At 37.0% G+C, this 26,644-nt stretch overlaps 2 protein-coding genes across 2 annotated transcripts; both read right to left on the minus strand.

Moving 5' to 3' along the window:
- Window positions 1–14,637: 14,637 nt before the first annotated feature.
- On the minus strand, window positions 14,638–15,570 carry LOC139353720 (zinc finger CCHC domain-containing protein 7-like). The gene is made up of 2 exons (XM_070998043.1): window positions 15,441–15,570; window positions 14,638–15,038 (listed from the first exon to the last, which is right to left on the minus strand). The coding sequence occupies exons 1-2, from the start codon at window positions 15,568–15,570 to the stop codon at window positions 14,638–14,640; spliced, it is 531 nt and encodes a 176-aa protein (XP_070854144.1).
- A 3,609-nt stretch (window positions 15,571–19,179) lies between these two features.
- LOC139353721 (zinc finger CCHC domain-containing protein 7-like) lies at window positions 19,180–20,112 on the minus strand. The gene is made up of 2 exons (XM_070998044.1): window positions 19,983–20,112; window positions 19,180–19,580 (listed from the first exon to the last, which is right to left on the minus strand). Exons 1-2 carry the CDS (start codon window positions 20,110–20,112, stop codon window positions 19,180–19,182), a joined length of 531 nt encoding a protein of 176 aa, XP_070854145.1.
- Between the last annotated feature and the right edge of the window lie 6,532 nt (window positions 20,113–26,644).

Consider the following 26,644-nt stretch of genomic DNA (forward strand, 5'->3'; position numbering starts at 1 on the left):
CACGCCGCATTAATTCTTTAAGAGTTCTATTGAAACGTTCAACTATTGATGCTTTTAGAGTACTGAAGGTTGAATAATGATTTATCCTATAACTTTTCATTAATACCTTAAATTTAGAATTAAAGAATTCAGTGCCATCATCAGTTTGCAGGTTTCTTGGTGTTCCATGACCCGATTTAAATATTCTCTCCATGGCTTGGGAAACATCTTTTGCATTTTTTGATTTTAATGCCTCACCCCAAGCATATTTCGAAAATGTGTCTATAACAGTCAACAAGTATCGGTACCCATCATTAGATTTTGAAAAGGCTCCCATTTCAACCAAATCTGCTTGCCACAGATCGTTTATACCCCTTGTAATCACTCGTCTTCGTTGAAAGTTTTTTCGAGATGGTCCGTGCAACTCATTTACGATTTCTCGCCTAATCATATTCTTCTAATAGGCTGAAAAGCGACACCTTCTAACTCAATTGTGGTTTTTTTCGGTAATGATATCGGTTTTGTTACATATTTAAATATATAGTCCTCAATGGTTTTAATCTTTTCTAGAATTTTGGCAAAAATTTGGTCAGCGCTGTCTGCCCTCTTATTATTCAATTCAATTTTATTTTCTAAGCCTGAAATTTTTGTGAGTCAACGATTAACATTTTGAGTTATCATTTTTCTTAAATCTTCTCCCAACTTTCCGGGGATCTCATCAGTATATTGCTTCGTTGCTAGATCATTGTTGTCTAGAGGCTTAGATGCGTTTTTGATACGTTTATTTTGAGCATTTAAGTTACCGTCCTCATCAAATTTTCTTATCGTTCCTTATCAACAGAAAAATGTCCAAACTTGTCGACAGACATGATGTTTATAAATGTAAAACATATTTGTCCTTCCTATTTATACCCATTAATATATAATCCTTTCTTCACGAAATTCCTCTAATATTGAAAAAATTTCGTTATTGTGGCTGGTGTTACCCGCTCCTTTTGATGCTACTAAAATTTCCAATCCTTCGACTAATTAATTTACATCATTCCAATATACATAGTTTGGATTTGATTTCTGAAGAGTCATGTAACCAAAACCTGTTTTTGAGCGAAGTGGAGTAGACGTTGAAGGACTGAAATCTTTGTCTATCAACTTCTTAATAATATGGCTATATTTGTATGCTCGTGTACCCTTGATTCTGTTATTAGGTTTAAATACTCTATTTATATTCGTTTCTAAAATAATTTTTTTATACATTTTCAAGTCTTGATCATCATAATTTTCAGGTTTACTAAGAAAAATTAGGGAGTACAGACCACAACTCATTCCACTAGAAATTGTTATTTTATTATCCTTAATTTTCAATTCTATATCTTCCAAAGTTAATGAATTGTTTGCGCTTTTTTAGATTATAGCCCTTATCCAACACATTTCCTCTGGTCAAATTACTGATATTAAAATCATAATTATAACTAGTGTTATTATCTTCTAGCTCTGCATCCATACTCATATCGGCCTCTCCTGTATACATTGGTAAAGGTGTTGTCCCTTCTTCTTCACTCTTTTCCGTCTCCTTTTTCTCATCTTCTATATCTTCCTCTATATTCGTTTGTGAAAAGAATTGATTATAGGAATCACTATCATCGAAAGTCCTTGGTGGAGTTATGTTTCGGTTAGACTGCAGATCTTTCTCATTAGTTGTAATGTAGAAATCGTCAAGCTCTCTCTCATCATCATCGTATTTTTATACCCGTTACTCGTAGAGTAAAAGGGTATACTAGACTCGTCGGAAAGTATGTAACAGGCAGAAGGAAGCGTTTCCGACCCCATAAAGTATATATATTCTTGATCAGGATCACTAGCCGAGTCGATCTAGCCATGTCCGTCTGTCCGTCTGTCCGTCTGTCCGTCTGTCCGTCTGACCGTCTGTCCGTCTGTCCGTCTGTCTGTCCGTCCGGATGAACGTTGAGATCTCGGAAACTATGAGAGCTAGGCTATTGAGATTTGGCGTACAGATTCCTGAGCTTCTTACGCAGCGCAAGTTTGTTTCAGTAGACTGCCACGCCCACTCTAACGCCCACAAACCGCCCAAAACTGTAACTCCTACAGTTTTGATGCTAGATAGAAAATTTTAACTGAAATTTATTGTTCTCATCAAAACCTATCGATTGACCTAAAAAAAAGTTAGCCACGCCCACTTAAACGCCCACAAACCGCGAAAACCTGTGACGCCCACAATTTGCATGCTAGATAAAAAATTTTAACTGAAATGTATTGGTGTCGTCAATACCTATCTATTGATCCAAAAATAATTCTGCCACGCCCACTCTAACGCCCATAACGCTTAAATCTGTCTACCGCCGGTAGGTGGCGCATTTTAATTTCGCTTTGCTGCTTGCATATCTCCATTTCCCTTTGAGTCGAGGTACTCGACTATAGCGTTCTTCCTTGTTTAATTTCCTTTATTTCACGCTTTACTTTTATACTATCTTTAACATTAGAAATCTTTTGTTTTTTATTTTCCTTAACAAGTTCATGTAAGGGTTCAGTAATAGGTTTAAAAGTTTCCTCCAATTGTAAATTTGTATGATTTTTGACTTGTTTGAGATCATTGAATTTTCGCTTCAAAGCAAACCTAGCTTTGGTTAACTGTGACAAAATATTCATTGTAGTATATTTTACAAACTTTATAAATGAAAGATTTAAAATTTCCGAAATTCATGTAGTCACTCCTCAGTTACTAAATAAATACGGTTTAGGGAACGCCAAAATCTGTAATATTTATATATCATTTTCGAATAAAAAAAAGATTCGATACATTTTCTTCATTATATTTAAAAAGGTGTATTTATTGATATAGTCTTAAAATCTCAATCTTTTTAAAGATTACTGACTTATTTCTAAATACAAACTTTCATTACTTGTATAAATATTAAATTTTCCATTAACCATTTCATTGACGATATCATCTTGAAGAGAGGTGAACCTTTCCGGCATGTACAGAATGTGCTCCTCCAACTCGATAGCAATAGATTCTCCAACCTTTGTTGTTTTGCGCTCCGCCTTGAGGATCGGGAATCTTACATTTTCAGGCATCCTTGTCTTCGATAGCAGTGTCTTTTTATTAAATTTATTGAACTCTTTAACTACAATGTTCATCTGGTTTTCCTGATTCATGATGGTTGTTCAGGTTTTTGGACTTGGTACAGTTGTTCCACGTTGTATTTAGCTATGTTTTGATGTTTACTACGTGTTTAGCAGTTGTTCAGTACTTGTTTCGTAGTTGCTTACTACTTGTTTTAGCTGGTTAATAGCTGTTATTAGATGGTTATTATCTGTTTAGTAGCTGTTAACTAGTTGTTTACTAGTTGTTATAAGCTGGTCACCAGCTGTTTTGAGCTGTTGTAGTTTCTTGTTAAGAATGATAAAAAATTCTTGTCTAGATAACATTTTATGTGAAGTAAAAACTTAGACTGTGAATTTGAACGCGTGCAGGTCCACTTTTTGTACTATACAGAGTTCACACATACACGTACCCATACATTGATTTTCAACCCCCCAAATGTACATTAACCATTTAAATATACCGGTTTTGACTTCACATCTTCTACCAAAGAAAGTAGAAAAGCGAGGCACAGGTGTCCACAGTTGTATGTATCAAAGTCTTGAACTCTATCGTAGTTGTATTGTATTCTATGTCCCAAGTATTTCACAACTTCTCTAGGTGGCTGAAGATTTCCAAAACTATCGAAATAATGTATATTATTTTTATTTTTATTATATGCAACCCAATGTGTACCACTTGATCGTGAATTATCTAGGTTTACTATACCACACTCCCTACTTTTTGGTGCATCTGGGAGTAGATCTCTCATAAACACCCCTCTAAAATGTGGGATATATTTCTTAGCAAAATGTATAATGTCACCAAGACTGCTATCTGTCAATTAATATGGAGTCTGCCCTATGTCGTTCACTCAATGCCTTGTTTTGAGAATATGCAATATAGTGCTCTTTGCAAGCTTCATCCAAAGGGTTTATTTCTTGATCACCACGTTCCAACCGTTTCTGTAACTATGGGCTTCAAACGTATTAATGTATTAAATAGCTTATCGACAAGACCACCACCGTGTTTACAATTAAAAATACGATTGATGCGATTATAAAAACGTCTCCCCATTTTATTGATGTTTAATCATCAAAGATTTCTCATTGAATGAGGTACATTACGTTAAAAGATGCGTTTAATAAGTCAAAAACAAAAAATTTTAGTTAGAAATATTAACGATGAAAACAAGAAAAATCTACCGCCACGACATAGTGCTCTCTTACCGAACACAACAAGGGCTCTAATTGTTGGGCCTTCGAACTGTGGTAAAACTAATATTATGTTAAGTGTAAAAGAGAGTCCTAATGGACTAAAATTCGAAAATGTTTATATATTTTCAAAAAGTTTATATCAACCTAAACATGAGTACTTGGAGAAATTAATCAAACCGATTAAAGGAATGGCATTTCATACATTCTCCCATAATGTGGGTGTACTAGACCCCAGTGAAGCTAAAAACAATTCCATTATGATATTCGATGAAACATTTGTGAAAATTTGTCAAAAATGTTGGGAGGACAAGCACGGATTCCTATTAATTAGCAAGGATAACGAAATGGACAACGGAAGATACAGAAAAGGATTTGATCAATTTATTATGATTTAAGGAGTAATTTCAATATAAAGCTTGGTTAGATACTTACAATCCCACAGTTTATCAAAAGACTGCAATATGTCGATATGAGTGCGCTCTTATCGATTTTAATATGTATAATTCGACTCCAAATATTAATGAAACAAGGAAGAACGCTATAGTCGAGTACCTCGACTATCAGATACCCGTTACTCAGCTAAATAGAGATATTCAAGTAGCAAAGCGAGATTAAAATGCGCCACCTACCGGCGGTATACAGATTTAAGCGTTATGGGCGTTAGAGTGGACGTGGCAAATTTATTTTCGACCAATCGGTAGGTATTGACGAGACCAATACATAAAAATTGTGGGCGTCAGGTTTTCGCGGTTTGTGGGCGTGGCATATTCGCGTAACAAACTTGCGCTGCGTATAAGGCTACGGAATCTAAATCTGAAATCCAAATTCTCTATCTTTGATAGTTTCCGAGATATCCACATTTATATTTACGATGTTTTGAAGTTTGTGGGCTGTTTATGGGCGTTAGGGTGGGCGTGGGAAACTTTTTTTTGGGTCAATCGATAGGTATTGATGAGAACATTACATTTTAGTTAAAATTTTTATTCTAGCATCAAAACAGTAGGAGCCACAGTTTTGGGCGGTTTGTGGGCGTTAGAGTGGGCGTGGCAGTCTACTGAAACAAACTTGCGCTGCGTAAGAAGCTCAGGAATCTGCACGCCAAATCTCAATAGCCTAGCTCCCATAGTTTCCGAGATCTCAGCGTTCATCCGGACAGACAGACAGACGGACATGGCTAGATCGACTCGGCTAGTGATCCTGATCAAGAATATATATACTTTACGGGTTCGGAAGCGCTTCCTTCTGCCTGTTACATACTTTCCGACGAATCTAGTATACCCTTTTACTCTACGAGTAGCGGGTATAATAACAATACAAGGGAGAACGCTATAGTCGAGTACCTCGACTATCAGATACCCGTTACTCAGCTAAATGGAGATATGCAAGCAGCAAAGCGAGATTAAAATGCTCCACCTACCGCCGGTATACAGATTTAAGCGTTATGGGCGTTAGAGTGGGCGTGGCAAATTTTTTTTTGGATCAATCGATAGGTATTGACGAGACCAATACATTTCAGTTAAAAATTTTTATCTAGCATGAAAATTGTGGGCGTCACAGGGTTTTGCGGTTTGTGGGCGTTAAAGTGGGCGTGGCAAACTTTTTTTGGGTCAATCGATAGGTATTGATGAGAACATTACATTTCAGTTAAAATTTTCTATCTAGCATGAAAACTGTAGGAGCCACAGTTTTGGGCGGTTTGTGGGCGTTAGAGTGGGCGTGGCAGTCTACTGAAACAAACTTGCGCTGCGTAGGAAGCTCAGGAATCTGCACGACAAATCTCAATAGCCTAGCTCCCATAGTTTCCGAGATCTCAGCGTTCATCCGGACAGACGGACAGACGGACAGACGGACATGGCTAGATCGACTCGGCTAGTGATCCTGATCAAGAATATATATACTTTATGGGGTCGGAAACGCTTCCTTCTGCCTGTTACATACTTTCCGACGAATCTAGTATACCCTTTTACTCTACGAGTAACGGGTATAAAAATAACCTCTTCCACATCAGTGACAAGGTTATTACAATTCCAACTAGATCATATGAATTGAATGATATCACCAATTTATTTACAATAAACTTAAAGACTATACCCTTGAAAATACATTTTAAATTCAAAGTAATAATAATACACTTCAAGTTGAAATAACTACCATGCGAGAGTCAGTTTACTTTAATAAGGAAAGATCGGTTGGACAGCTGTTTGGTTTCCATCAAAAAGTACTAGAACCACATCCTACAAAAACCTATCGATCAGATCAGACCGTGAACATATTTTGAGTTCAGAGTTGTGCTCTAAACAATCCATACATTATTTTGACATTTTTTAAAAGTAGCTCCAAAACAATAAAATAATTGTTATACATCATTTTAAAGTTGAGACTAGATGTGTAAAGACCTACAAGAAAATAAAATTAACAAAATGAAATTTCGTGAGGAAATTGACCAACTTTTTGGTGCTTGACTACTTTTTGGTGCTTCTGGGAGTAGATCTCTCATAAACACCCCTCTAAAATGTGGGATATATTTCTTAGCAAAATGTATAATGTCGATATTTGATAGCGGTCTATTGGGTAGCAGAGAAATTTATCGCTTCTTAATTCCTTTCCCCTTACTATAGGGCTTAAGAAAGAAACCATAACCCTTTCTATAGGGCTTGAGATATAATCCTTCTCCTACAGCAACACTTTCAATTTTCCTATTGTGACGTTTTTTCTCCTCCATATCTTCCTTAGCCATTCTCGCATTGTTAATTGTTTTTGCACTTGCTGCACTACCACTTGCTAAACTACCAAGAGCGCTGAGGGCTGTCAGGATCGGCACGATTGGTAGAAAACCTCCAATTTTGGGTACATGAATTACACGAGGTACTTTAACATTTTTCTTAGAACCCATTGACTGATGAATTGATTTACGTGCAACTTTAATTGCACTCATAATGTCTAATGGTTTTTGTTTTTTTAGTGTCTTAGTAGCAATATCTTTTTCCTTCCTTTCTTTTCCGTTATATTCAATCCCATACCAAATTTTTTCTTGGCTTTCATTATATTTGTAACAAAGAATGCTGCTGCTCTTTCACCAAGACTGCTATCTGTCAATTAACATGGAGTCTGCCTTATGTCGTTCACTCAATGCCTTGTTTTGAGAATATGCAATATAGTGCTCTTTGCAAGCTTCATCCAATGGGTTTATTCCTTGATCACCACGTTCCAACCGTTTCTGTAACTATGTACCCGGTCCACAAAAATTATATCCCGGAATATGGGCTTCAAACGTATTAATGTATTAAATAGCTTATCGACAAGACCACCACCGTGTTTACAATTAAAAATACGACTGATGCGATTATAAAAACGTTTCCCCATTTTATTGATGTTTAATCATCAAAGATTTCTCATTGAATGAGGTACATTACGTTAAAAGATGCGTTTAATAAGTCAAAAACAAAAAATTTTAGTTAGAAATATTAACGATGAAAACAAGAAAAATCTACCGCCACGACATAGTGCTCTCTTACCGAACACAATAAGGGCTCTAATTGTTGGGCCTTCGAATTGTGGTAAAACTAATATTATGTTAAGTCTAATAGAGAGTCCTTATGGATTAAAATTCGAAAATGTTTATATACTTTCAAAAAGTTTATATCAACCTAAACATGAGTACTTGGAGAAATTAATCAAACCGATTAAAGGAATGGGATTTCATACATTCTCCCATAATGTGGGTGTACTAGACCCCAGTGAAGCTAAAAACAATTCCATTGGGATATTCGATGACGTAGCTTGTGAAAAACAAGATAACATAAGATCTTATTTTTGTATGGGTCGACATAAAAATATCGACTCTTTTTATTTATGTCAAACGTATAGTCATATACCTAAACATCTGATTCGTGACAATGCCAACTTTATTATAATGTTTAAGCAAGATGATTTAAATATGCGGCATATATATCGGGACCATATTAACACTGATATGAATTATGAAACATTTGTGAAAATTTGTCAAAAATGTTGGGAGGACAAGCACGGATTCCTATTAACTAGCAAGGATAACGGAAGATACAGAAAAGGATTTGATCAATTTATTATGATTTAAGGAGTAATTTCAATATAAAGCTTGCTTGCTCTTAACAATGCATACATTATTTTGACATTTTTTAAAAGTAGCTTCAAAACAATAAAATAATTTTTATACATTATTTTAAAGTTGGGACTAGATGTGTAAAGATGTGTAAGAAACCTAAATTAACCAAATTAAGTTTCATGAGGAAATTGACCATTTTATTGAACAATTTAAAGGAGAGATAATTGGTCAGCATTTTCAATATCTTCTGAACACAAAATCTATGTTCATGAATCGATGTGGACATGATCTCAAAACTACGAATTATGGTGAACACTTTACATTTTGTAATCAAGAAATGACGTCGGAAATGTGCGCCTGCTTCTTCTATGCAAATCGCCGGAATCAAAGCAGAAAATTAATTTCTATATATAACAAAAATGTTCGCAATACCAAAATAAATGAATAAATGTATTATTATGCTACAAAATTAACTTCTGACTTTTTATTTCGATTTAAAATTACAGGTACGGAGAATGGAAAATATTTCCTTGACTGAGATATGTCGGCTACTTGCGAGTTGTTGCGCGGTCGCGATTTCAACCCCTATTATGGGAACGTATTACAGCTAGCAGTCAGCCATGAGGTCGTTGGGGTGAGGCCCATGATCTTGTCAATGAGCGTGCGCCTTCTGGGTTGTGCAAGTTATCCAGCTCATGATCCCAGCCTCTTTACCCAATTTATGAACAAACTCTTCATATACAATTCTTAGCTGTATTAGAGAGAATTAGCAGAGAATTAGATCATCCGATTTCCCGACTCTCTTGAGTCCAACCCTTGTCCAACTCTTAATGAGTTCCCCAATTCTCTTAAACCGAGGTTTGATTATCAGATAAGCGGCCCTTGGCCAGGCAGTCCGTTTTTGCATCCGAGAAGATCGGTTGTATAATAAGTTAATTGTGAACCGCCAAGAATAAAAGTCGATACTAAGGAAATGTTGTGAAGTTTAAACTTAGTGAATAAAAAATAAAAATAAATTTTTTTAAAAAATTCACAAGTGAAGTTAGTAATTGGCGCCCAACGTGGGGCCACGCCTAATTTGTTCTAAATAAAGCTTTAAAGTAAATAACCAACGGTTTTAAAGTGAAAAGGAACTTGAGTGGTCTAATAAAAACCCAACCGACAAAAAAGTTTGTGTTAAAAATAAAAGGAGGAAATTAATAAATGAAGTAATCCCCTTTTACTTACAAAAATCTGCTAATTAGTAATCGACATAATAAACCTTCGGTTTAACAAAAAAACTAAAACGGTCTCAAAAAATAAAACCAAAAAATTTACAAAGTTAAACAAAAAATTTAAAAACTGTAAAAGTGAAAGCTAATACAAAAAATGTAAAAACTGTGAAAGTGAAAGCTGATACAAAAAAACAACTGAGAAACAAAATTCAAAAACAATTATAAATTCAAATACCAAATCCAACAAGAAGGAAGAGCTGAGGGCAATCCCTCGCTAAACAGCGACGACCAGAAATCAAATTGAAGGAAGAGCTGAGGGCAATCCCTCGCTAAAAATTGACGACCACAAAAATAAATTGAAGGAAGAGCTGAGGGCCATCCCTCGCTAAAATCAACCAAGAAGGGCGACCCCAGCAGGATCATCAAAGGAAAACGGACGATATCACACTAAATCCAGAAGAAAAGAAAACAATTAGTAAGCGTATACTATTTATTTTTTATATTCTATTTAAGTACTATAAGCAGAAAAATTTAAACAAAATCAAACAAGGTGGAAGACCTTATTAACGATTTTGAAAGAATTCTCACCATGCCCCTACCACAACCTGCAATGGTTTCTAGCAGCCAAGCTAATAACCAAGTGAGCGAATGATTTGCACATATTGTAAATAATGAATTGAATCCCTTAAGGAATGAGATCGTGAGTTTAAAAGCACAACTAAATCAAAATATAAAGAAGGTTGAAGATTTTCAAGTAGAAGTCATTGACCCAAATATTAAATGTGAAACTTCCTTTGAAATTATCAATTCAGTCAGGGAATTTAAAGGAGAAGAAGACAAATATGTGAGTTGGAGGGAATCAGCAGAAATAGCCATGGCACAATATGCTAGAGGTAGCGAAAGGTTCTTTTTTTTTCATTATCAATCTTGAGGAACCAAATAACTGGCACAGCAAACGATGCCCTAACACACAATGGAACGGTACTAAGTTTTGACGCCATAATGGCAAGGTTGGACTTTGTTTTTAGTGACAAACGTCCAATCCATATAATTGAGCAAGACTTAGGAGTACGAAGTCAAGGGAAACTGTCCATAATGGAATATTATGGGTTAGTTAATAAAAAACTAACTCTTCTAATAAATAAAACCATTATGACTTACGGCAGAAATAAGTCTTTAACTGCTGAAATGAACGAAAAACACAAAAAGACAGCTCTAAGAGTATTCATAACTGGCCTCAACGGCCATATCTCAGACGTCATATTTTCTATGAATCCGCCAGACTTACCGAACGCTATGGTAATAGTACAAGAACTAGAAAGCAATCATTTGAGGGCCCAATTCCCTAACAATTTTACATCATCACAGCGCAGGAGTTATGAGTCAAATTTATTCGGGTACCAAAACTCAAATAATAGATCCAAGCAAAGTAACCATAATAATCATAATAGTAATCAAAGGAATACTAACAACTTGAGGTTTAATCAACCCGATAGCCAGAATAGAAACAATTATAATCAAAATAAAAATCTTAATTGGAATCAGGGTAGACAGTATAATCCACAATATAAATAATCAGAATAATGGAATCAAAATAAAAAGCTCGTTGCATCAAAGATGAACTTAACTTAGTTGATTATTCTGAAGTTATAATTAGACCAGCTCAGAAGTATAACATGACTATACATTCCATTACCAACCAACGACCGTAGGATATATTATACAATAAAATCGGACATGATACTGTTCCACAGTTATTAAAACAGGCACAAGAGAAAATGTTAAGTTCTCACAACAAATGTAGAAAGGAAAAGGACTATCTCGTAGGGGAAGTCATTTATGAGAAAAAACACGGGGAAAGGAATAAGCTTAACTCTAGATATATAAAACAAGTAGTTAAGGAGAATTTACTTAATAAGGTTATCATAAACAAAAGAAATCGTACGATTCATAAAGATAACATCAAATCTTAAACACAGTTTGTCTTAAATTACAGAAAATGAATTCAATAATATTTGTATTATTGATAGTAGCGGCCACCAATTCCGAAATAATGGATTACACGAACCATGATTTTTCCCTCAACAAGGATACAAAAGACATTCTTATTTATGATTCATACGCTGACCTATTTCATATAACTAATTTAAGTTTATATAAAGACATAATCAAACTCGAATCAGCACACATAAACAAAAATAATAATTTACAGTGGGAAATTTCCTATGATCTAGATATTATTAAAATGCTCCTCTCACAAATTTTACCAAGTAGGCCAAAAAGATGAATTAATGAAATAGGCACCCTTTGGAAATGGATAGCAGGGACTCCCGATCACGATGATTTGATAACGGTGCAAAATAAAATTGATGATTTAATCCAAAATAATAACAATCAATTTGTTATTAACTCTAAATTATTTAAAGAAATAAAAACCCTATCTGAGAATCTCCAAACAGTTATTTCAAATCAAGTATTTCCATTCAGAAAACACCGTCTTCGCTTGCTCACTTACGATCTGATGAATTTAATGGATACAATTACATTAGCAAAAATATATGTCTTCAACACTAAAATTTTGAGCGCTGAAGAAATCCAATAAATATATAGACACGAACAGAAACCTGTAGTAATTACTGACATATTAGATATATCAAAATTTAAAATAACCATACACCAAGAATTATTTGTAATATATGTTGGGTTTTTATTATTTTTAAAGAATATAAGTTTAAGTATTTATTTAAATGATATGATAAATATGGTATGTCACAATGTGAGTATAATTAAGACCGTCGTCGCGTCGTTTTGCTTTTCACATAAGCACGTCTTCTTTGGATCAGATCTCGTCAAATACTGCCTCTACTTGTCGTTATCGTCTTATCGTCGTTGTTCTCGTCCTTTACTTCTTTTGGGTCGTCTTCTTCTGGAATGTGTGTTACTGCTCGTCGTTCTCGTTGTCTAGATCGACGAATGTTTCGTCGTTGTCATCGTGGGTGGGCCATGGCTTGAGATATTCGGCACAGGCTGAAGAAATTTTTGGACCGCCTGAGTTGCCGACTTTCTGGACATCGTAGGCGTTGTTGTGCTTGACTTTCGTGATTTGGTAAGGACCCAAAAACTTCGGCTTTAATTTGAGACCTCCGCCAAATTGTGTGCGGCGAAATGTCCTCGTTCGTGTGCTCTGGCTATGATCTGTCTTTCCATGTCTCTGGGAACAACAAGAAGTTCTGCGTCGTTGACAATCTTGTATAAGATTCCGGACTTAAGAAAATAGTCGTCGTAGGGTGAGTCAGAGTCTTCGATAATTTTGCAGATAACCTTCAAGTGTTCGTCCTTTTCTTGAGCTTGTTTAAAGCCAAGGGCTAGGGAGTCGTCAACGATGGTCATTATTGGGTATCTGGAGAGAGCGTCAACGTGCTTCATACGTGTACCTGAAGGGTGTTCGACTTTATAGTCGTACTCTTGAAGCAATAATACCCAACGTGCCACTCTAGTGCACAGACTTTGCTTGTCCAGCGTCTTGGTGAACGCATTGCAATCGGTGACAATCTTGAATGGGATGCCAAGGAGATAAACTCTGAACTTGGTTATAGCTTCGATGATCGCTAGCACCTCTAATTCGTAGCTGGAATATTTACGCTGCGCATCCGTTGTTTTCCTACTCATAAAGTAGACTGGGTGAAATTGGCCGTCGTCAGCTGATTTCTGCAAAAGCACGGCGCCAAACCCGTCTATGGAGGCGTCAGTGTGTACCTCGGTTTCGTACTTCGGGTTGTAAATAGCTAAAGCAGCTGTGGAAGTCAGGTATTTCTTTTGGGATTCAATAGCGTTCTCTTCATCAGGGCCAATAATAAATTCGATCTTTTGAGGAGTCGGAGAAATGGTTTTGTTTTCGATAATGTGACCTAAGAACTGGATACGGGTCTGCAGAAAATGGCATTTCTTTAGGTTAAGCTCGAGACCATATTCGCAGCAAGTTGATATAACTTCGGTGAGATTCGACACCGCCTCTTTTTCGTCCTTCGCTGGGATAATTATGTCGTCTACATAAGGGAGAGCGATTCCTCTACGGGACAGAGTTCGGAAAATCGCATTTATGTGTCTCTGAAACACACCTGGTGAGTTTGACAAACCAAAAGGCACCTTTAGGAATTGGTATTGCCCACTCTGCGTCACGAATGAGGTGTACTTCCTGCTAGATTCGGTGACTGGCACATGGAAAAAGCCATTTCGCAAATCGATTGTGCTGAATACCAACGCTTTTTGCACGCGGTCGAGCTGGTCGTCAATCAGAAGCAACGGAAAATGATCTTTTACGATTACCTTGTTTATACGCCTGAAATCTACGCAGAGTCGTTGCGGTTCTTCGTTTTTCTTCGCAAGCACTACCGGGCTTGTGAATTCGGAGTCGGACTCCTCGATTATACCGTTATCCAACCATTGCTCGATCTGCTCGTCGATAACGTTCGTTTCAGCAAAAGCGAATCTGCGCGGACGCGAGAAAATTGGCGATTCGTCGTTTAGAAGGATTTTCATTTCAATGTTTGTCGACTTCGATTTAAGCGGCTTGTAATTCATTATTAGTTCACTCACTTCTTGCTTCGCGCACTCACCAGCTGATTCGTTTATATCAAGTTCATCGTTGTTAATAACCGTGTCAATTTTCAGCAAGTTAGATGGGATGTTCTCTTCGCAAAGGGTATTTAAATTTCGCACACGCAAACCACTTGGACCGAACGATATTTCTGCTTGCAAGCATAATTCCTCGCCGATGATCATACGAGTGTCCATACAATCGAGCGGAACTATGAAGAAGTTCAATTCGTAGGCACTGCCACTGTCCAATTGGCTTGATCTTATTGGCATTGCGATTTTTTCCAAATCCAATTAGGTATACACTGCACTCCTTCAGCTTCGGCAAAGCTAGCTCATCGTAAATGTCTTCGCGCAAAATATTATATTTACTGCCTGTGTCGAATAGAGCAACACAATTTTGGTTTTTGATTGAAACAACTTTGCTCGTCATGTTGTTGTGCCCTCTTAAAACACGCGCGTTTGACTTGCACTCTTCGACTGATTTGTCGCCTTGGGGGCAGATTTGGAGATGTGACCGAATTTGTTGCATTTAAAACACTTTCTGCCTTTCTCTTTGTTGTTGCAGCCACTAGACAGATGTCCCTTCTCGCCACAATTGTAGCAAACGATTTCTTTCTTGCCAGTCTTCGAACCACCGTGCACTGCTTGAGCTTTCTTTTCTTTAGCACTGTTTTCGCCAAAATGGGATTTTGCACTGATCGTTTGGTAGTCCTTCAATTTGTATTTGAATTCGGTCATGTTTGTAGCTCCATAAAGCATAGACTTGTTAATTGAGAGTTCATCAATACCGTCGATCACGTATTGGATGAGAGCGTCTTCTTCAACATTTCCCCGTGAGGCAATATCTTTCATACGGTAAAAATATTCCTGTACACTTTCGTTTGAGTGTGGTGTTCTCTCTCCAAGTTGCTTGTGAATTTGTTTGCTGCTCACTCTCGATCTGAACTCGCTCAACAAACACGATTTCAACACAAACAATTTCGCGACACCTTTGAGCGATTTTTTGGCAAAGATTAGCTTTTGCATATCGTTCCAACCCATAAGTACAGCTTGGTCTTCAAAATCACTTATCCAGACGTCGACTGGAATTTCGTCTGTGCCCTCGAATTGTTTTATAGATTCCTCTATATCGCGAAAACTTAAAGCGAAACGCTGCATTTCATTGTATTGAATTGGTACTGGTTGCGAATTATTCTTTTGGTCTCTTTCACTCTTTGGATTTGTTCCTGCGGAATTTACAACCATACTCTCGATCTCGTCGTCGCTTTGGTTCTCTTCGTCATCATCTCTGTCTTCATCAGATTCCTCTGGATCTTCCACTTCGTTGCCACCGAGAAGTTGGTCAAATCGAAGATTTTGAAAAATATGCAACTGCATGTTTTCGACGTCGTGGCTTATATTTAAAATTAGGCATTTTGAAATTAAATTTCTTTCAGTCAGTTTCGCCTGCACGTATACACTTTTGGCTTTATAAACTGCGTCATTTTCGTCGAATTGGAAACCAGAAAATTCGCGAAGTCGTTTGCGATTATTCCTGTCTCCCTCTTTTTCAAAGACAAATTTGTGCAAAGCACAAATGCTTCCCTTTGACGCATTTTTCAAATTGTTAGAAATTAAGTCGTTTAGACAAGCCATAATTGAAAAAATTAATGTTTCACGATGAGTTTTATGTCCACCCTTTCACCTCGTACAAAGTTTTCACTGATCACTTTCAACTTTCTCGGATAATTCCCGGACGAGCCCCCAAATGTGGGGTTTTTATTATTTTTAAAGTATATAAGTTTAAGTATTTATTTAAATGATATGATAAATATGGTATGTCTCAATGTGAGTATAATTAAGACCGTCGTCGCGTCGTTTTGCTTTTCACATAAGCACGTCTTCTTTGGATCAGATCTCGTCAAATACTGCCTCTACTTGTCGTTATCGTCTTATCGTCGTTGTTCTCGTCCTTTACTTCTTTTGGGTCGTCTTCTTCTGGAATGTGTGTTACTGCTGGTCGTTCTCGTTGTCTAGATCGGGATTGTTAGGGTGATACTCGTAACATCACTCCCACATTCGGCCATTCTGATCAAACATTCGCCTCGAATTTTTCGTCGTTGTCATCGTGGGTGGGCCATGGCTTGAGATATTCGGCACAGGTTGAAGAAATTTTTGGACCGCCTGAGTTGCCGACTTTCTGGACATCGTAGGCGTTGTTGTGCTTGACTTTCGTGATTTGGTAAGGACCCAAAAACTTCGGCTTTAATTTGAGACCTCCGCCAAATTGTGTGCGCTTTATGGCTACCATGTCGCCAACGTTGTAAAGCCTTGCTGGTTTGCTTAGCAGATTATACGTCTTTTTGTTTTCCGTTTGAAGCTTTAAAATTTGTGATTTTGCTTTTAGCCTTAGATCGTTTCGATAGTCCTGAAACAGCGCTATGGTTTCGTTGTTGATTAGCTCACGGAGCTGTTGGTCATCTTTGTTTCTCATTTTGACACCGATTAGAAGCTCGAAAGGTGTGGCGTTGATACTTCTCGAGAAAGTAGAGTTGATGGCTTGTTGAACTCGATCAACGTGTCTGTACCATTTAGTAGGATCATCCACACTGAGTTTTGACAAAACTGGGATTATTATGGCATTGAGTCGCTCCACTTGTCCGTTAACCCGTGGCAGGCCTGTCGTAGACTTGACTACCTTTATATTTTCATCGTCGCAATACTGTAGAAAATCTTGGGCTAAGAAAGCTGAACCTCGATCCGAAATGATACAAGCTGGGTAACCAAACACATTACTTTGTCCTCGTAGCTTTGTAATGACTTCGGTTGCGGTCGTTGACTTTGTAGGATAAAGCCAGCAGAACTTCGTAAAAGAATCGATGACGGCGAGTATGTGTTTGTAATTCTTGTAATTCTTGTAGAATCTAGTGGACCTAAGAAGTCGATGTGGTAGGTGTGCAATGGAAAGTCTTTTTTGTGCAATGGATGCAGCCAGCCCTCCTGCTTGCCACGCTTGCGGTTGCTTAAAATGAACGGAATACAGCAGTCGATGAATTTCTTGATTTTTTCGTCAATGTTTTGGATGAAATATTCATTGTAAATCAATTCCTTCGTCTTTTTGACGGCGAAATGTCCTCGTTCGTGTGCTCTGGCTATGATCTGTCATTCCATGTCTCTGGGAACAACAAGAAGTTCTGCGTCGTTGACAATCTTGTATAAGATTCCGGACTTAAGAAAATAGTCGTCGTAGGGTGAGTCAGAGTCTTCGATAATTTTGCAGATAGCCTTCAAGTGTTCGTCCTTTTCTTGAGCTTGTTTAAAGCCAAGGGCTAGGGAGTCGTCAACGATGGTCATTATTGGGTATCTGGAGAGAGCGTCAACGTGCTTCATACGTGTACCTGAAGGGTGTTCGACTTTATAGTCGTACTCTTGAAGCAATAATACCCAACGTGCAACTCTAGTGCACAGACTTTGCTTGTCCAGCGTCTTGGTGAATGCATTGCAATCGGTGACAATCTTGAATGGGATGCCAAGGAGATAAACTCTGAACTTGGTTATAGCTTCGATGATCGCTAGCACCTCTAATTCGTAGCTGGAATATTTACGCTGCGCATCCGTTGTTTTCCTACTCATAAAGTAGACTGGGTGAAATTGGCCGTCGTCAGCTGATTTCTGCAAAAGCACGGCGCCAAACCCGTCTATGGAGGCGTCAGTGTGTACCTCGGTTTCGTACTTCGGGTTGTAAATAGCTAAAGCAGCTGTGGAAGTCAGGTATTTCTTTAGGGATTCAATAGCGTTCTCTTCATCAGGGCCAATAATAAATTCGATCTTTTGAGGAGTCGGAGAAATGGTTTTGTTTTCGATAATGTGACCTAAGAACTGGATACGGGTCTGCAGAAAATGGCATTTCTTTAGGTTAAGCTCGAGACCATATTCGCAGCAAGTTGATATAACTTCGGTGAGATTCGACACCGCCTCTTTTTCGTCCTTCGCTGGGATAATTATGTCGTCTACATAAGGGAGAGCGATTCCTCTACGGGACAGAGTTCGGAAAATCGCATTTATGTGTCTCTGAAACACACCTGGTGAGTTTGACAAACCAAAAGGCACCTTTAGGAATTGGTATTGCCCACTCTGCGTCACGAATGAGGTGTACTTCCTGCTAGATTCGGTGACTGGCACATGGAAAAAGCCATTTCGCAAATCGATTGTGCTGAATACCAACGCTTTTTGCAGGCGGTCGAGCTGGTCGTCAATCAGAAGCAACGGAAAATGATCTTTTACGATTACCTTGTTTATACGCCTGAAATCTACGCAGAGTCGTTGCGGTTCTTCGTTTTTCTTCGCAAGCACTACCGGGCTTGTGAATTCGGAGTCGGACTCCTCGATTATACCGTTATCCAACCATTGCTCGATCTGCTCGTCGATAACGTTCGTTTCAGCAAAAGCGAATCTGCGCGGACGCGAGAAAATTGGCGATTCGTCGTTTAGAAGGATTTTCATTTCAATGTTTGTCGACTTCGATTTAAGCGGCTTGTAATTCATTATTAGTTCACTCACTTCTTGCTTCGCGCACTCACCAGCTGATTCGTTTATATCAAGTTCATCGTTGTTAATAACCGTGTCAATTTTCAGCAAGTTAGATGGGATGTTCTCTTCGCAAAGGGTATTTAAATTTCGCACACGCAAACCACTTGGACCGAACGATATTTCTGCTTGCAAGCATAATTCCTCGCCGATGATCATACGAGTGTCCATACAATCGAGCGGAACTATGAAGAAGTTCAATTCGTAGGCACTGCCACTGTCCAATTGGCTTGATCTTATTGGCATTGCGATTTTTTCCAAATCCAATTAGGTATACACTGCACTCCTTCAGCTTCGGCAAAGCTAGCTCATCGTAAATGTCTTCGCGCAAAATATTATATTTACTGCCTGTGTCGAATAGAGCAACACAATTTTGGTTTTTGATTGAAACAACTTTGCTCGTCATGTTGTTGTGCCCTCTTAAAACACGCGCGTTTGACTTGCACTCTTCGACTGATTTGTCGCCTTGGGGGCAGATTTGGAGATGTGACCGAATTTGTTGCATTTAAAACACTTTCTGCCTTTCTCTTTGTTGTTGCAGCCACTAGACAGATGTCCCTTCTCGCCACAATTGTAGCAAACGATTTCTTTCTTGCCAGTCTTCGAACCACCGTGCACTGCTTGAGCTTTCTTTTCTTTAGCACTGTTTTCGCCAAAATGGGATTTTGCACTGATCGTTTGGTAGTCCTTCAATTTGTATTTGAATTCGGTCATGTTTGTAGCTCCATAAAGCATAGACTTGTTAATTGAGAGTTCATCAATACCGTCGATCACGTATTGGATGAGAGCGTCTTCTTCAACATTTCCCCGTGAGGCAATATCTTTCATACGGTAAAAATATTCCTGTACACTTTCGTTTGAGTGTGGTGTTCTCTCTCCAAGTTGCTTGTGAATTTGTTTGCTGCTCACTCTCGATCTGAACTCGCTCAACAAACACGATTTCAACACAAACAATTTCGCGACACCTTTGAGCGATTTTTTGGCAAAGATTAGCTTTTGCATATCGTTCCAACCCATAAGTACAGCTTGGTCTTCAAAATCACTTATCCAGACGTCGACTGGAATTTCGTCTGTGCCCTCGAATTGTTTTATAGATTCCTCTATATCGCGAAAACTTAAAGCGAAACGCTGCATTTCATTGTATTGAATTGGTACTGGTTGCGAATTATTCTTTTGGTCTCTTTCACTCTTTGGATTTGTTCCTGCGGAATTTACAACCATACTCTCGATCTCGTCGTCGCTTTGGTTCTCTTCGTCATCATCTCTGTCTTCATCAGATTCCTCTGGATCTTCCACTTCGTTGCCACCGAGAAGTTGGTCAAATCGAAGATTTTGAAAAATATGCAACTGCATGTTTTCGACGTCGTGGCTTATATTTAAAATTAGGCATTTTGAAATTAAATTTCTTTCAGTCAGTTTCGCCTGCACGTATACACTTTTGGCTTTATAAACTGCGTCATTTTCGTCGAATTGGAAACCAGAAAATTCGCGAAGTCGTTTGCGATTATTCCTGTCTCCCTCTTTTTCAAAGACAAATTTGTGCAAAGCACAAATGCTTCCCTTTGACGCATTTTTCAAATTGTTAGAAATTAAGTCGTTTAGACAAGCCATAATTGAAAAAATTAATGTTTCACGATGAGTTTTATGTCCACCCTTTCACCTCGTACAAAGTTTTCACTGATCACTTTCAACTTTCTCGGATAATTCCCGGACGAGCCCCCAAATGTGGGGTTTTTATTATTTTTAAAGTATATAAGTTTAAGTATTTATTTAAATGATATGATAAATATGGTATGTCACAATGTGAGTATAATTAAGACCGTCGTCGCGTCGTTTTGCTTTTCACATAAGCACGTCTTCTTTGGATCAGATCTCGTCAAATACTGCCTCTACTTGTCGTTATCGTCTTATCGTCGTTGTTCTCGTCCTTTACTTATTTTGGGTCGTCTTCTTCTGGAATGTGTGTTACTGCTCGTCGTTCTCGTTGTCTAGATCGGGATTGTTAGGGTGATACTCGTAACATCACTCCCACATATATATAAAATACCTCATCATAATGAACCGTTGCGAAGTGTATAACGCAAGATCCATCTCACACAATGATGGAAAACTAATAATTGATAATCATGTCGCCAAATGTAACAATAGGTACTAAGTAATTTCTAATTTTAAGACAGAAATATTTAATAATTATGGCACTTTAAGCCCAGAAAGTACTTGTTTCACTAGGCTACTAAATGGAGAAAAATCCCTTTGTAATAAAATCTGGGAATATAATAAAAAAATTTATGTAATCCAAGAAGGAGCCATTTTTATAAATGGTTATAATACTGTTAATGATACTCATTTAAATGGGTCATTATACCCGTTACTCGTAGAGTAAAAGGGTATACTAGATTCGTCGGAAAGTATGTAACAGGCAGAAGGAAGCGTTTCCGACCCCATAAAGTACATATATTCTTGATCAGGATCACTAGCCGAGTTGATCTAGCCATGTCCGTCTGTCCGTCTGTCTGTCCGGATGAACGCTGAGATCTCGGAAACTATGAGAGCTAGGCTATTGAGATTTGGCGTACAGATTCCTGATCTTCTTACGCAGCGCAAGTTTGTTTCAGTAGACTGCCACGCCCACTCTAACGCCCACAAACCGCCCAAAACTGTAACTCCTACAGTTTTGATGCTAGATAGAAAATTTTAACTGAAATGTATTGTTCTCATCAATACTTATCGATTGACCTAAAAAAAATTTGCCACGCCCACTTAAACGCCCACAAACCGCGAAAACCTGTGACGCCCACAATTTTCATGCTAGATAAAAAATTTTAACTGGAATGTATTGGTGTCGTCAATACCTATCGATTGATCCAAAAATAAATTTGCCACGCGCACTCTAACGCCCATAACGCTTAAATCTGTCTACCGCCGGTAGGTGGCGCATTTTAATCTCGCTTTGCTGCTTGCATATCTCCATTTCCCTTTGAGTAACGGGTATCTGATAGTCGAGGTACTCGACTATAGCGTTCTTCCTTGTTTTTAATTACTTTTAATAGTACTACTACAATAAATAATATACCCTACTCTGGAGCATAAGATAATAGATTATATCACTGCTAAACAGTATAATGATTTTTTAGTATCCGAATATCTTATGTCAAATGATTCGAAACTTTCATTCGATAACATTAACATATTAAACCCATTTATTCAAATTAAACAAACTCAAATCCCAATAACATTTATACTGTTTCGCGGTTTCGCGGCTTGTGGGCGTTAAAGTGGGCGTGGCAAACTTTTTTTTGGGTCAATCGATAGGTATTGATGAGAACAATAAATTTCAGTTAAAATTTTCTATCTAGCATCAAAACTGTAGGAGCAACAGTTTTGGGCGGTTTGTGGGCGTTAGAGTGGGCGTGGCACTGTACTGAAACAAACTTGCGCTGCGCAGGAATCTCAGGAATCTGCGTGCCTAATCCCAGTATTGTAACTCTCATAGTTTCCGAGATCTCAGCGTTCATACGGACAGACGGACAGACGGACATGGCTAGATCGACTCGGCTAGTGATCCTGATCAAGAATATATATACTTTATGGGGTCGGAAACGCTTCCTTCTGCCTGTTACATACTTTCCGACGAATCTAGTATACCCTTTTACTCTACGAGTAACGGGTATAAAAATATCTAATGTTCAAACCACGGCAAATTCATATTGAAATAACCCCCGAAAATAATGTGTCCGAAAATGAAAATACCACTGAGGATCAAATTATAGTCGAATTGACAAATCATCTAAATTCAGTTTATCCGACATTTCAAATGAATCGGGACGATTCAATTTAGAAGGGGGAGAGTTATCCAGCTCATGATCCCAGCCTCTTTACCCAATTTATAAACAAACTCTTCATATACAATTCATAGCTGAGAACGCTTTCCAGCTCGAGCGCCCAGCCGCCTTACTCAAGTCGTAAACAATTTCCCATAAACAATTCTTAGCAGGGATCCCTTACTCAGCGTTCCCACAGAATCCCAATTAGCTCCCCCACTTCAATCGAAGTTCATTATTAAGATTCAATTGCGACGCAGTCCTCCTAACATAAACTAAGCTGGGTTTGGCAATTGAGCAGAGAATTAAATCATCCGATTTCCCGACTCTCTTGAGTCCAACCCTTGTCCAACTCTTAATGAGTTCCCCAATTCTCTTAAGCCGAGGTTTGATTATCAGATAAGCGGCTCTTGGCCAGGCAGTCCGTTTTTGCATCCGAGAAGATCGGTTGTATAAGAAGTTAATTGTGAACCGCCAAGAATAAATGTCGATACTAAGGAAATGTTGTGAAGTTTAAACTTAGTAAATAAAAAAAAAAAAAATTTTTTTTAATAATTTACAAGTAAAGTTATTAATTTGCATGTGTCCCTTTTATTGCGGTCAGGTAATTGACAGGTGCGCGTGTTCGGGTTACTCTTTTATTTGTTGATTGAGATAGGAATCTTTAAGGAAATTTTAAAGGTTTCCAAAAAGTCGCGACGGGAATTCGATAGTATCTATTATGATACTATAGAAGAGTTGGGCATCCTGAAATGGCACTTGGTGGATTTGCAGAACGAAAACAATATCGATTCCCATCTCTTTGATATTGAAAACTTGGAAAATCGAATCACCGAGCTGATGATAGAGACAACCAAGTTTCAACACCAAATTGATCTTCACGATGCGGAAATCGAAAATAATCCGCTGTCACGACTGCCACTGGAAGTTAAGGAGATGATTTTTCGTATAAGGGATTCAATATCAGACTTAGAATGTCTTAAATTTAATGGTGAGACAGACCAATGTGAGTTGGTCAGCGCTATGTCTCGCGAGGACGACCCTATCTTAATATTTAATCTTAAAAATAGATATGATGCAATATCATTTAATATTAATAATTGGGAAACTCTATTGATAAATCTAAAAAATTGTAAGATTTATTATGAATATTATTTGAATGCAATTAATGAATAATTTTCTGAAATAAATAATTTTGAAAAAAATACAAATAAGAATTATTTATTATTCATGGTATACTATCACAAAAACATTATTATCTCTGTTGGCTTAATAATTTTTAATAATTTAATTCTAAGAATAAAATGAACTCCAAAACCAGTTTTTGAAATTTTTTAATATTGATTGGAAGAAAAGAGACGGAAATATATTGTGCATTACAGATACCTTGAGAGTCAGTTCTATGAGGTTGTAAGCCAGTGTCTGAATGGTATGGAGTTGGCAGCCATTTGTTAAAAATTGGTATTCACCAGCGGGAATCTGTGAAATCAATAAATTAGAAAATTAAACTGCAAATACTAAACTCTTCACCAGGGATTGTATATGGTAAATTTAATTGTAGGTAAGTCTTCTCTTTTTAGTCTGATATCTTTTACTATATTCTGCTAGTTACATGGTATGAGTTAATATCTGGGATTTCGGGTGCTCAATAATCTTATAAAATGATAAAAGTTTAACAACCTACTGTTAGGAAAAGATCGGAGATATAACGAAAATAAAGTAGAGGATGCCATTAAGAAGGGAGGTCAGAACCAGTTTACAAATTGTGTACATTGATTAGAAAGGAAAAGAGAAAATCAAAAGAAATGTACAGTTTAGGTCGCTGGGGCAGCCATTGGAAAAGTCAAATCTGTTACAGTGGTGGGTGTGGCTAGGGGTTGAAGCATGCAATACTATTCTAAACCTGTTTACATGATGGATAAAAGGATATTAGTTAGAGAAGGATGTAAACATCTTAAATATGAATTACAAGTACCCATCTATGACAAACCATCATTATTAAATATGAGGAACATATATTTCACCGGTGGGGAATTAGAGGGATCCAAAAGATCAATTTTATGGGAGAAGACTAATACTGTTTTTGGTAAATTAAATAGTCAGATGAAAACTTATTACTCAATTAGTTACAGACTATCAAACAACTAGATTTATCAAGCATTTTGATGGAAAAATCAAAGTATTGAATTAATACACATTTTTTTATTATCCAATTAGAAGAAATTTTCGTTTTTGGTCAAGGGATAATATTCCATGAATTTTTCCATTATCTTGACCTTTGCGCCTGCATCAAGGTATTTTAGCAATCCTTTGTAACAACTATTTGTGTTGTTGGTAACATTTATAAATTGTTCGCAAACAAAAAAAACTTTCCTAATTATATTTTTAACTACCTCTTTTATGAAGGGATAATATTCCATGAATTTTTGTCCAATACCTTGATCTTTGCGCCTCCGTCGAGGCATTTAAGCAAATCCTTTGTAACATAACTATTTGTGTTGTTGGTAACAGTTATAAATGGTTCGCAAATAAAAAATACTTTCCTAATTATATTTTTATGATCAGTTTTATGACCTTTGCGCCTGACTCGAGGCATTTTAGCAATCCTTTACACCACCACCACCACCTATGTTTATTGTAGGTAATCAACTTGACTCTTGGGTTATGGTACGGTTAGCAATGGGTGATAAGATGAAAGGACATGAAAAATGGAAATGTTTTATTTTAACAATGTACTAGTTAAAGTGTATGATATTACTATATATTCTTAATATCTGTCATTATGAATCAAAATTGTTTATCAAAACAGCTTTTAGTCAACTTGTGAACAATTTATTTCTTAATTAGTTTTACAATCACAGGATACATCTTCCCCCAACATAGTCGGACATGTTCGTCTAAGATTTATATATCAATCTTGAGATATTTTGGCTTTGCATTCTTTCTCACGTACATAGCAAACACATTTAGGGTATTCAATTGCGTTGCAAAAGTGTAAACTTTGTAAGTTTGCCAGACGAGAATTGTGAACGCCCTCTATTTTAAAATATCGTTGCAGGAAATTGACGTACAAAATAACGTCAACTTTTAAATTTTTGTGAAAAGAAGGCTATGATATTTTCTGTCATTAAAACCCAACTTTTCAGTATATTTTTAGTATTTTAGATAAAATTCCTACCCATTATTAACCCCCTATTTCTACACAAGTACAACAGATTTGTATACATAGGCTGGGGTGTTGTAGGCCTTGAAAACTATTTTGTATGGAAATTGTTGTTGGAACTGCTTACACTTTTACACTTTTCAAACGATTGCAACGCAATTGAATACCCTAATTGAAAATCAGAGTGTAAGTTTTTACTTCACATCGAAAGCCGTCTAGTGATCAAGAATTTTTGATCATTCTTAACAAAAGACTATATAAGCTCGTAGACGTTAATAACAACTAGTATCCGGCTAATAATAATTAAAAAACATCAAGAAAACAGATACTAAACATATATAAACCAGATACTAAACAGCTAGTAAACAACTTGTATACATCTAGTAAACAACTTGTACACATCTACTAAACATATAGAAACCAAATACTAAGCAGCTAGTAAACAACTTGTTTACATCTACTAAACATATAGAAACCAGATACTAAACAACTTGTATACATCTACTAAACATATAGTAACCAGCTAATAAAAACTAGTAAGCAACTAACAGACACCTACCAAGCAGATTGTAACCATCTAATAATAGCTCATAACAGTTAACAACAGCTAGTAATCAAAGTCCAAACAGCTCAACCGTCGTCATGAATCACGAAAACCAAATGAGTATTGTAATTAAAGAGTTTATTAGACTTATTCAGAATCTTAGACAATGATGCCTTACTCATATAAATAGTATACAAATAGAATAGAATTAGAAAACTAGAACTAGAAAAATAGTTGACAACAAAAACTGATATTACCAGGTCCCAACACCTCTATCATAAACTTGAATCAGAAATTAAATGGAAAGAAATGATGCTTCCGAAATATGTTATAATATTATTATGGGTTAGAACAAAT

Source organism: Drosophila suzukii, chromosome Y, assembly GCF_043229965.1.
Source record: "Drosophila suzukii chromosome Y, CBGP_Dsuzu_IsoJpt1.0, whole genome shotgun sequence".
In the NCBI taxonomy this organism is placed as follows: domain Eukaryota; kingdom Metazoa; phylum Arthropoda; class Insecta; order Diptera; family Drosophilidae; genus Drosophila; species Drosophila suzukii.

Bases quoted from the DNA above. Each gene is read 5' to 3' on its own strand.
- LOC139353721 (XM_070998044.1), bottom strand. From the start codon at position 20,112: ATGCAGTTGCATATTTTTCAAAATCTTCGATTTGACCAACTTCTCGGT. The intron at 19,581-19,982 runs GTATGGTTGTAA...ACCGTATGAAAG, and splicing joins AAGCGACGACGAGATCGAGA to ATATTGCCTCACGGGGAAAT.
- LOC139353720 (XM_070998043.1), bottom strand. From the start codon at position 15,570: ATGCAGTTGCATATTTTTCAAAATCTTCGATTTGACCAACTTCTCGGT. The intron at 15,039-15,440 runs GTATGGTTGTAA...ACCGTATGAAAG, and splicing joins AAGCGACGACGAGATCGAGA to ATATTGCCTCACGGGGAAAT.